Raw genomic sequence first — 10,895 nt, 5'->3', positions numbered from 1 at the left:
TTTGCCGTACTCAGACGCAGCTGGAGGTGGGGCAAACTGCCCGTGGCCACTCATTTTCTCAAATTTGCCGTACTCAGACGCAGATGGAGGTGGAGCAAACTGTCCATAGCCACTCATTTTCTCGAATTTGCCGTACTCAGACGCAGCTGGAGGTGGGGCAAACTGCCCGTAGCCACTCATTTTCTCAAATTTGCCGTACTCAGACGCAGATGGAGGTGGAGCAAACTGTCCATAGCCACTCATTTTCTCGAATTTGCCGTACTCAGACGCAGCTGGAGGTGGGGCAAACTGCCCGTAGCCACTCATTTTCTCAAATTTGCCGTATCCTGACTCTGCTGCAGGTGGAGCAAACTGCCCGTAGCCACTCATTTTCTCAAATTTGCCGTATCCTGACGCAGATGGAGGTGGAGCAAACTGTCCGTACTTGCTGGCTTGTGCAAATTCCCCATAGGTTGACCGCACGTCATCGTGTGGCCTTGGGGGCGCTGCAAACTGCCCGTACTGGGTCTCGTTGTCCATTTCCCCATAACCTGATGCGTCAGCCACTTGTCTGCCTGCTTGGCTCCTCGAAAGGAACTGGCCATATCCAGACAGCTTGTCGAACCCTCCGTACCCTGACGCCGATATGGGCAACTGTTTGTTTGCCTGTGGCATGGCGTAGGGTTTTCGAAGGCGAACGGGTTGTGGTACAATTTCTAACCCACGGGTGAAGGTGGTGCCGATCATGGCTTCCTTGTTGTGACGATGACCTACCAACAGGACATCTGTATTCCGTTCGTAGCTAGCTATCAGGGACCTACCTCGGTAGCCCACAATGGCATGCTTGATCTTTCCAACCACCGGCTTGGGGTCGTCGGGCTGTTCGCGTGTGTCCTTTGGCACGTACCTAAAAAAGGCAAAGTCGTTATCAGGATGAATACAACCAACGTACCCAGTGTAGGCATGTTCTGGGATGGCGTTCTTCCGCATGATACGGCGCTCGGCGATGGACGCATGCGTGTACTGAACGACGGGAGGTGCCGCCATCCCAATGTACCTGACAGGTAACCAAGAGGCAACAACCACTGTTGCCTATCGTTACGTAACGGCTGGCGGTTTCGTCTATTCTAAACGACATATATTAACTGGATGAACTTAAGCAAGTTTACGCTTGCCAAAGCAAAGGTTCAATGCCCATGCGAGGCACTTGAACACATTTTGGACAACTTGGCGCCACAGACGCAACGTCGGGGATGGCTTGGACAGCGTCATGTTGGAAGGATTGGGAGGTGGCTTCTTGTCGTGGTAAATCGACCCGATGTGTTTCATCATGTTCTTTTCGAACGAGGTTTTCACTTGTTGCTGTCGCCTTGCATGCAATTGTGTGCGACGTATGGTCTCCAGTAACTTGGACACATCGTGCGCCAGGTCTTGTGCAGCAATGGCGTCCTTCCTACATAAGACCTTGTTAATATATCCTTGCTAAACGACAGTACCGGGCCTTGTCGAAATCTTCCAAATGCATATATGCCCTCGCTCGCTGAACAAGAGACTTGACGTTCGTGGGCTCTGCCGTCAAGACAATGGATGCCATCTTCACGGCCTTGTCCCATTGCTACGATGCACGTGTTACCGATGTCCGTACTTACATCGTACCTCCAATTTCAGCATGCATGCGACGATGTTGCATGTGATGGGATGCTGGACGTTTCGTTGGACGTCGATATGGCCAGGACCCCCGAGGTCGAGGCCTGTCAACGCTTCAAGGTATGCGTCGCTAGCTTCTTTGAACTTTTGTGCTTTGAACAGATCGTTTCCCTTGCTCCGTTGATGCGCTATCCACGCTTGCTTCTCCAGCGAATCCATATTGGCCACTCGTTCTACAGAGGTCTTGATCTTCGCTTGGGTGTCGAGACACGCGATTTCCTTTGCAGACCTACACGTGTCCATCGGTTCACCTCATGCTCGTAAGAAGGTGTACGGACGTATCTAGAGCGACCCCGTTGCCAACATTCCGCTTCAATTCCACCTTGGCGCCATCGCCCATGGTCTCGTTGATGCTGTCCAGCATCCTTGACACCGTGTACGCTTCTCCAAACGGCCCGCTCATGCCGCCAACGTTTCGTGAACAGGCACAAAATGCGCCTGTCTGGAAATATTATGCGGACACATTTATCCGGATTTTTTTACGTATCCACCGCAACTATCAGATCATGGACGCCGACGACGGAGGCACGAGCAGCTGGGGCGAGGCACTGCAGGCAGGATACGTGACGTTCTGCCAGGGCATCCAGGACTCCATCTCGCTCCATCGCATCCTCTTGCTGTACATCCAGTCGCACATCGTGCGCAATCGAACCGTGAAATGTGTGATGGTCAACGGCATCATTTTCCTCGGCAGCATCTTTTTCTTTGACTATGTCGTGATCCCTATCATCCACTTGCTGGGGCTTGCGCTCAAGAAGCATGAACAAGCAACAGGAGGGACGAAGGACAGCAGTAGCTTCCATGACACGATCGACACCATTATCTTTCTCGTCTACCAAGTACGCAGATCCATCAGTTGCATGCTACGTCATCGCATATTCTCATGGGTTGTCCTTCTAGGGCCTTTGGATGTACCCCATCTACTGCGTGAGCTTCATCTTGAACACGATCTGGTATCAAGAACTGGCCGAAGAAGGTATTGTGTCCCACATCAAGTAGTCAACTTGGTCATGTGGTGGTGTATTTGTAGCCTACCTTCAAACCCATGGGACCGCTCGACCGGCGCCAGTCAAGGACATGCTCATGTACCATATCCTTCATGGTTACGTATATCATTATCGACACATCGTAGCGACGAAGTGTATCGGGCGATCCTGGTGTTCTTCTTCCTTCTCCAGACCATGCTCACGTACCTCGTGCCCGTGGTCGGTCCATTCGTCAGCTTCGTGCACATGAGCTGGCTGTACGCGCTCTACTGCTTCGAGTACAAGTGGAGTTTGCACGGTTGGAGTATTGAGAAGCGCCTGGCGTTCATGGAAAAGCACTGGTATGATGGAATTCCTCGTATATCGGTCACACATATATGTGACAGGGCGTATTTTATCGGGTTTGGGTGCCCGTTTACATTGGCCACGTATTTCACACCGAATTTCGTCGGCAAGGGCATTTTCGCGCTGCTTTTCCCTGTAGTACGTGCTTTCTAGTAATACTAGCACCACGTACTAACACATTTGGGGCAGTTTCTGCTCTTGGCCACTGTGTGCGAGCCCTCGGCCGAGCGTGAAACCACCAAGTTGCCTCTCTTTGGGTAAATATATTTATTTATTTCATATTTTCATATATTGTGCTTTCGAGTGAAATTTCGTGTTGTGGTTTCTCGTTGGAATTTAAATCGATTTGATTGGCTACTTCAGATGAGCTCAAAATTATTAGCCAATCAAAACCTTCTCAATGAAATTCAACAACCAATCAGATCGATTGTGGATCGGTTTGGTCGGCGCGATTGGATTGCACCCCCTCCCCAAATTTGTATCAAATCGACAATATATCAGCAATAAGTCTGGTCATACTCTAGGCCGTCCAGATGGCTCACGCTGCAGTTCGTACGGCGACTGAGTAACTTGACAGGGGTCAAGCAGCCACCACGCAAGACACCGGACGCCATGAGGCGCTAGCATTGCTTGAAAAGAGTCCAAGCGAACAACATAAAGTGATACTATCTATATCCATCTATCCATCCAGGGCCCATCTCCGTTATCACTAGAAACATCACAACGTTGACAAGGCGGTCGTGGTACGCTCCTCGACTTCGTTTTCCCATGACAAGGTCGAAAAGTCTTGGATGGCGTTGTGGAGCAGCGCTGCCGACTGGTCCAATAGGGCGACGTGGCGTGTCTGCAGCGCTTGGCGGTCGGCTTCCGACGGCATGTGCAGTGGAAACGTCGGCAACGCGTGCATCAATGGCCGCACAGTCGACGCAGCGACAGTGGGGGGAAAGAACCGGATAGAGGACCAAGGGGTCACGGGGGGGCTGGCGACGGGTGGGGGGGCTGGCGACGGGGCGCGGTGCTGTTTGCGGGGCTTGCCGACCACTAGTTTCTTGTTGGACGTCTTCAACGGGGTGTTGGCGGGTTTGGTCACTTGAGAGTATGTGGCCAGTCGCCGTTTCTTGGGCACTTTGGCTGCACTCTGAGGAGGGACATGGGCGTCTTGTTCAGCTACTTGTGGTGTCTGGACGACTGTGTTCCTGGGTCGCTTGCGAGTGACCATGCTTTTTCGTCGAGTGGAGGGCCCGTCGTCGGCAGCTTTGTCCGCTTGGAGGGGGGTTGCAAGCTCAGGAAGGTCGGCGACGACGGGGGAAGGGGGGGAGGTGACTGCTTCTTGCGAGGTGGACGGTGGATCGCCTACAGACGGACCGCCGTGGACTTGGTGGCCATTGGACACGGGGCGGGTTTGGGTAAACACCAGTGCGACGTTGATCGCGACCTTCTTGTCCAGTTCAGTCTGGATATCAGCCACCGGTTGCTTCTTCTTGGGGATGTCGTTGGGACGACCAACGGACGGAATGGACTTTGCGACTGCTAGCGCCACGCTCAACGCCATCACTCTGTCTTTGGGTTTCACGACGCTGGCCTTCTTTTGCTTGAGGGGGGCATCGTCAGTGATAGACGGGTGGTCTGCATGACCTGTAGAAACCCCTTCGTCTGCTCCACTGGTGGACATCGTGTGACGGTTGGAATTTCGTGTCGACGCGGCGGCGGCGTTGGCTGGCTTGGACTGTTTGTCCCTGGACAAGCCTGTATCGCCAGGTGCAGATTGTGCGCTCGTTGGATTCGGATGTTGGGGTCGATGTTGAACGATGCGCGGCGACGCTGTCGAGTCCTGTCGTGAGTTGGACATGTCTCGGGCCTCTCGTCGTGTGCGAGATGACGTCGTGGTCTTCCGTGTCTCCATGGGCATTTCGACGGGTGTGTTGCTCCTACCAGGTTGGTGCACGTACCGTTCGTTCCGACTAGTTTGACCGCGACGACTTGTGTCCGTTTTCTTGGCAGCAGGTTCTGCGAAACAGGTGGATACAGCTGGTTTCATCTGCTCGATCGCCCCGTTGAAAGTGAGAGCCACAGAGTTCTTGGTGGGATTCCTGTCGACTGGCTGTGGAGGGTGCGCTGAATGGCCGCTGAATGGACCTGTTGACCCCAAGGCCGTTGCCTTTCCCGCCTTGCGCCTGCCATCCATCATCCCATTGACCTTCTCATCCGGCAGACGACGATGAGGTTCGAACTGTGCATCAGTTCTGCCTGATGTCAACCGGTGGCGCAAAGGACCGGACCGGTTGTTCGCACGACCAACGTCGCCGCCTCTTCTGCTCGTCATGGCAGGCAGCAAGAGCCAAATCCCGTGACAACGAATACATGGATTATACGAGGTTTCCAAAAAGTGCGCGCAATTTTGAATCAGGAGTACAGTACTCACTGTACGGTACAGTGTACAGTACCAACATGACAGCAACGACGCTATGTGCAACCAGAAGCAAGGGACGATCGCATGTGGGTGGCTTACTGTACACTCGTGGATATTGCTTAGTGAAACGTTAGTAGTCGTCAACTTCTTGGACACAAAGCAAGTACGTACTCCCCTGCCATTGCTGAAGCAGGCGTCGTCCGTTAACTATTGGTCCCGAGTTCGATCCCACCAACAAGGCAAGGGTTTTACTTCCGGGGCTGAGCCATATCCGCAACGCGCCCTCAACTTATGTGCGTGTCACCGTCGATTGATGAAGCCCGTGGGAAAATGATTCGAAGGGGGGTACTTAGTTAACGTAAACGTCCAAGTACTAATCTATATTTATCAGGTGGTTGTTTCACAACACTTTCTTGCGCCGGACACACCAGTGTGACCTTAATGGCACCCCCGAGTCGACAGAAGGAGCTGGAAGCGCAGGTCGATGAGCTCAGGGGTCAAGTGGAGGGGCTGACGAAGCGGAATGCGGCCGACAAGGCGCAGATGCAAACGGCGATCGAAATGGAAAAACGCCTGCGTACGCAACACATGACGGAAGCCAGCGAAGCTCGAGCCAAAGCCGACGAGTTGCTTCAGGTCACCACGACGCTGCAGCAAGACAAGGACGAGCTCGAGATCGCCATCTCCGCGGCCCGTGCCAACGAGCAGCAAATGCTGGACGCGTACAACGCGCTGGACGTCCAACTGCGGGAAACGTACGCCATGTACCAGGAGCTCGAGGGGCACAACCACAGCCAAGCCGCGATGATCCAGAAACTGCAAGACCAAGTAGACCGAGCGGCCATTGCCGAGACCACGTACCAAGCCGAGCTGACCGCGGCCGTCACCCGCGCCAACGAACTCGAAGTCCAGTGGACGCAGAACCAATCGGCGGTGGACGACTCGACCGCGAATTTACGCGCGGAATTGGCCGACCGCGACGAACGCATGAAAGCGCACAAGTTGGAGCATCAGTCGCAGCTCCTGGAGGTAGAAGCAACGTTAGACCGCGTGCAGAGCGAGCTCGCAGCCTCGAAGGCCCACGCGGGGAGCCTCGAGAAGGAGTTGGGGGCCGTGCACCACACGACCGACCGCGACGCTGCGAGTGCCGCCATCAAAGAACTGCAAGAGGAAGTATTTAGGACGTCGACGGCGCTGGTGGCGCAAGGAGAGACGCTGCTCACCCTCACGGAGACACACAACAAAGTCAAGGGGGCGCTCCAAGTAGCCAAGAAGGACGTCGGGGATGCAAGGGCGCTGCTCCTTCGGGGCATTTCCGGACCGGAAGTCGATGTGAGCTTGTATCAGCACGTGCGCCTGGAAGAGCTGGTTCGACTTCGTCTCAAGGCCGAAGTGGACATGGAAGCGGTGCTGGACGGCAACGGCGGCGGCAGTGGCGGTGGCTCGGAGGCAGAACTTCAGTCCGACTTGGGGCTTGGCATGGGCAGTCTGGGGAAATTGGAGGTACAATGATATTCACTCGGTTGAAATATCGTTTACACTGTTATGGCATGTGGCTACTACATCGTAGCGCGAAATGCGGCTGTTGCGCAGTCGAAACAAACGCTTGAGCGACCGCACCGTGGATCTGGAGAGCGAGTTGTCGACGGCGGTGGCGGCGATGGACGACGTGAAGGCGCTTAAGGAGAAGACGGCGGAATTGGCCGGACGCCAGCGCACCGAGAAGGAGCTGCGCGCGCGGACGGACGCCGCGCTCGTGGAAGCAAACGAGAAGATTGTCGCGCTGTCGGAGCATATTGAAAAGCTTATGGTGCATCTCAAGCACGAGGCCGCGGCGAAAGCGAAAGCGCTGGAGGCGCTCAAGGCCGTGGAAGCCGATCGCCGCGACTTGGCCGACGCGTCGGCCACGCTGACCAAGAAGACCAACGCCAAGGATCGAGTGATCTCGGAGCTGCAGCAAGGCAGCAAGATCCTCGAAGACCAGCTCCGCCTGATGGACGAAAAGTACATTGAACTCCGCAACAAATTGGACTGGACCCGCACGACGTCTCAGAAAGACGTACGTCGTGGCGTCTTTGTTTCGTCGTTTGAAAGATGTTGTCGAGGTAGACCAGACGGCTTCAACATGAGCTCAACACACTGCGGTGCAAGTGGCAGCTAGCTATGGACACGGGCCAACTGCCCACGGACCAAGTCACGTCGTCTGTCCTCAAACCTCTGTACTGTTGAAAGCATTTTACAATGCAAGGTGACGAGCTAACGTTAGGAAAAAAATGGTCACTTTGGGGGGCTCCGCCTCCGACTCGAAAGTCTCGTCGAACAACCGAGACAGCTCGTCCACCTCACCGGCGGCTAACCAGGGGGGCGGGGCAAAGTCCCCCCCTTCGGCAAAACGAACGACGTTCGACATCCCGAAACTGCCGCAACCTGCCAGCGAAGATGGCATGCCCTGGTCCGACGCCAAGCTCGGCATGCTGCAGAAACAACTCGACCGAAACCACCCACGAACTTAAACAAACAAGTCAGCGAACCACTCTCGTTAACGCGTGGCAATTTTGAAACTGCTTGTCGGTGGCGTCGTCCTTCTCGGCCGTGTGGTCGAGACCGCTAAACGTTACCCACTGGCCCATCGTCCGGACACTGCCGACAGTGTACTTGTCGTCGTCGGGGCTAGGGGGCTCGCCCATGTTGAATCCAAGCACACGTCGGATGCGAAAGTAGCTGTTCTTCTGTCGAATTAGGAGCTTCGCCATAGCAGGATCCTTTGTCGCATGGGTCGAGGATGGATGCAGGGGGTGCTGCACGCGACGCGTGTAGCTTTCCCACACCACGTCAGTTGAGGGCGAGTAGAAGTCGTAGCCGCGGGTCCACCACCGCACGGCGCGGTAGTAAGCAAGACCTTCCCAGACAAACTCAACGTTGGCGTCGGATGGTGCGGCGGTCAGGGCGGCTATCGAGCCAAAGTGGAAATCCTCAGAATATTGCGCGACCAAACGTGGGGTGTCGGGGTCTCGGGGCTCGGGGATCAACACGGGGGGGTTGAACGCCACCACCGCGATGTTCGACCGCTCAGACGTGATGCGACCGGTGCACAGGATCGCATGTTGGGATGGGTCCACTGACCACGACTTGGCGCGGACGGCTGGCGGCGCAAAGCTGAGGATGGCCTTGGGGTTGCCGATAGCAGTCCATTGCGCAAGGAGAGCGACGTCCCAATGAGGTGTGAACTCTAGGCGCGTGGTGATGGACAGGTAGTACACGTGGCGGGAAGGAACAACCATGGACTCGACCACTGCACGTGCTGGACCAGGACCATTGTAGTCGGCGGCATGGCGTCGCTTGTGGTGGATTCGAGTTGCGCCATGTGCATCGCAAAGAGAAGAATGTGTTTGGCAGAACAGTTGAACGCATGTCGAGTCGGTGTCTGAGCCAAGCACGACTTCTTCGAAAATGTAAATGTGGAGCGAGGCCGGGTATTGGGCAGTGGAATAAAGGGATTGCAACGTCGATACGCATTCGTCCGTGTCGCGGTAGTGCGTCAGCATAACCGCGATCGATGGAGATGCAGATTCATCGAAGGTGGGCTTTGGGGTCTCATTACGTTCGTGCCGGCGGAGGTTGTCCAAGAAGTTGGCATTGCCCACTTGGGACATGACGGACGATAGTTTGAACATTTCGAAGTACACGAGCACGACACCTACCAAGCATACTGCCAAGAATGCTTGAAGGGTGCTCTTACGCAGAAGGAACTTGACGCTGCCGCCCTCTGTCGCCGCTGCCGAATGCGAGCGATGGCGCATTTCCTTGCAGAGATGAGTATGATACGTTTAATATGAACGTTGCACAACTATGTATGTGTCGTACTCAAATTAGCAGTAAACGAAGAACATTTTGACATGACCAAACTATACTGATCGATCGATGATTGGTTGAAATTATGCCTTAGTGCATTTTGATTGGCTATGACATTCTAAAATACTGGTAACTACTATATAACCGGTTTCTGCTTGCAAGTCCAAATCCAAATTGGAACGGATTTGACAATAGAGAGGTTTAGCAACTTGTCCAGACTGCATCCATTCCGTACATTTTTGACAACAACCGCGTTATGGATACGGTCTGGAATATAAAATATTTGATTTAGCACAATTCCAGTCACCATCCATATATTCATCCGGTAAGTTATTCCGGATACACTGTGATTTCACCATCGCCACCGAAGGACGACGACTCATGCCAATCACGCAGACAGACGGCGTCATGCTTCTGTCGATGGCTAAGACCGTGCGTCAACGCCAATTCGTCCTTGCCCTGCTGGCTACACAACACGTCGAACGGCCACTGATCCCCGAAGTTCGTTTCAACCTGGACGCCATGACGGATGCTAACGCAGTGCTCGACTACCGCTTTGACGTCGTGGGCATCCGCAAACTCGGCTACTACCTCGGCCTACCAGCGGTGGTGGTAACCGAAAACTGGAGCCGTGCTTTACGCGACGAAGCAATGTGCATTGTCCTCGGTCGGATGGCATTTCCAACAAGGTTGCACGGGATGTCCAAAACATTTGGACGATCCCGCTCGTCTATTTGTGATGTCTTCCTCCACACCATTAACTTGTTGTATGAGATATGGGGAAACCTACTCTACTTCAATTTGAGACTTGTAGCAAAAAATATTCAAAGGTAATTCGACATACTAGTAACGTGATGTAGTAATATATTGGGTTGCCAAAATCATTTTTAATTACTTATAATTGATATTTATAGATAGTTGCGTCGCTTCACTGGTGTGGCCATGGTCGGCGTTGAAGTTGGGACCACGAGTCGTTTGGAAATGTACAGAATGGAATTGATTCCATACAATTGGTCAATTATGGGGATTGAGCATTATTTTTGACAGTTTCCATAACTATGTCTGAGAGGTAGACTCTGCTTTTGTCACCATATGTTGGGGCGCCGCTATGGATGCGGAATGGAACTCGTTCCATCGCAATATCTCCTCCATTAGGGGAAATTCCAAGTAGTTTTCAGAAATAGCATGGGCCAATCAAAATCGATTTTCTCTTTTTTTACTTTTGGTATGGTGGACGTCATCTAAAAACTTCCAACTGGCCAAATCGAAGAGTAGAGGTTTTATTATTTAACGTACCAATTAATGTAGTTAAACCCAAAACCAAATACGTTAATTATCGATTTCATGCGTTTTATCACTGAAGTGGGAGGTTAAAGGTCCCAACTGCCTCCGGATACTATATACGGATAAGAGTCACATACAAAAATCAAGATACATCTCAGGGAGTGTGGCATATGACCTGGATCGGGAGAGGCATATGTTCAGAGCTGGTGGTACACTAGACCGCTGTTTGTTCATGGATGTCGATGATCGTGTCGAAGTCAAGCAAGAGGTTTTTTTACACCAATTTAATTCGACCATCGCAGGAATTGAATGAGGTTAATGACGGCTTATTC

The 10,895-nt window shown here is 53.2% G+C and overlaps 7 protein-coding genes across 9 annotated transcripts in view; 4 read left to right on the top strand and 3 right to left on the bottom strand.

Annotated features, from left to right (window-relative positions):
• The window catches only part of H257_04394 (hypothetical protein), a gene marked incomplete at both ends in the record, with an annotated part of 1,995 nt that extends 969 nt beyond the window's left edge, over nucleotides 1–1,026 (bottom strand). Inside the window, 2 exons of the mRNA XM_009828893.1 lie at nucleotides 114–749; nucleotides 801–1,026. Of these exons, the coding sequence (XP_009827195.1) occupies nucleotides 114–749; nucleotides 801–1,026 (862 nt within the window). The remainder of the gene's footprint in view (nucleotides 1–113; nucleotides 750–800) is intronic.
• A 74-nt stretch (nucleotides 1,027–1,100) lies between these two features.
• On the bottom strand, nucleotides 1,101–2,120 carry H257_04393 (hypothetical protein). The gene is made up of 4 exons (XM_009828892.1): nucleotides 1,965–2,120; nucleotides 1,636–1,915; nucleotides 1,476–1,594; nucleotides 1,101–1,432 (listed from the first exon to the last, which is right to left on the bottom strand). Exons 1-4 carry the CDS (start codon nucleotides 2,087–2,089, stop codon nucleotides 1,135–1,137), a joined length of 822 nt encoding a protein of 273 aa, XP_009827194.1. The 5' UTR covers nucleotides 2,090–2,120; the 3' UTR covers nucleotides 1,101–1,134.
• Nucleotides 2,121–2,172: 52 nt separating this feature from the next.
• On the top strand, nucleotides 2,173–4,063 carry H257_04392 (hypothetical protein). The gene is made up of 7 exons (XM_009828891.1): nucleotides 2,173–2,525; nucleotides 2,587–2,662; nucleotides 2,717–2,771; nucleotides 2,819–3,013; nucleotides 3,059–3,155; nucleotides 3,207–3,274; nucleotides 3,542–4,063. The coding sequence occupies exons 1-7, from the start codon at nucleotides 2,193–2,195 to the stop codon at nucleotides 3,639–3,641; spliced, it is 924 nt and encodes a 307-aa protein (XP_009827193.1). The 5' UTR covers nucleotides 2,173–2,192; the 3' UTR covers nucleotides 3,642–4,063.
• On the top strand, nucleotides 4,008–5,463 carry H257_04391 (hypothetical protein). Its single transcript, XM_009828890.1, has one exon. The coding sequence runs from the start codon at nucleotides 4,235–4,237 to the stop codon at nucleotides 4,649–4,651; it is 417 nt and encodes a 138-aa protein (XP_009827192.1). The 5' UTR covers nucleotides 4,008–4,234; the 3' UTR covers nucleotides 4,652–5,463.
• Nucleotides 5,464–5,792: 329 nt separating this feature from the next.
• Nucleotides 5,793–8,608, top strand: H257_04390 (hypothetical protein). 3 transcript variants are annotated; one of them, XM_009828887.1, is made up of 4 exons: nucleotides 5,793–6,930; nucleotides 6,998–7,486; nucleotides 7,537–7,646; nucleotides 7,694–8,608. In XM_009828887.1, exons 1-4 carry the CDS (start codon nucleotides 5,869–5,871, stop codon nucleotides 7,938–7,940), a joined length of 1,908 nt encoding a protein of 635 aa, XP_009827189.1. In that variant the 5' UTR covers nucleotides 5,793–5,868; the 3' UTR covers nucleotides 7,941–8,608. The 3 variants fall into 3 exon arrangements, with proteins under 3 accessions (XP_009827189.1, XP_009827191.1, XP_009827190.1); XM_009828889.1 differs by having other exon boundaries at nucleotides 7,537–8,608; XM_009828888.1 differs by having other exon boundaries at nucleotides 6,998–7,646.
• Nucleotides 7,950–9,265, bottom strand: H257_04389 (hypothetical protein; the record flags this gene model as incomplete). Its single annotated transcript, XM_009828886.1, has 1 exon — nucleotides 7,950–9,265. The coding sequence occupies exon 1, from the start codon at nucleotides 9,225–9,227 to the stop codon at nucleotides 7,950–7,952; it is 1,278 nt and encodes a 425-aa protein (XP_009827188.1). The 5' UTR covers nucleotides 9,228–9,265.
• A 372-nt stretch (nucleotides 9,266–9,637) lies between these two features.
• On the top strand, nucleotides 9,638–10,156 carry H257_04388 (hypothetical protein). Its single transcript, XM_009828885.1, has one exon. It carries the CDS (start codon nucleotides 9,661–9,663, stop codon nucleotides 10,111–10,113), a length of 453 nt encoding a protein of 150 aa, XP_009827187.1. The 5' UTR covers nucleotides 9,638–9,660; the 3' UTR covers nucleotides 10,114–10,156.
• Nucleotides 10,157–10,895: the final 739 nt, after the last annotated feature.

The sequence above is a fragment of the Aphanomyces astaci genome (genome assembly GCF_000520075.1).
Source record: "Aphanomyces astaci strain APO3 unplaced genomic scaffold supercont1.7, whole genome shotgun sequence".
NCBI lineage: Eukaryota > Oomycota > Saprolegniomycetes > Saprolegniales > Verrucalvaceae > Aphanomyces > Aphanomyces astaci.
Note: the sequence above shows the minus strand (reverse complement) of the source record. Positions and strands in the feature narration are given on the sequence as shown.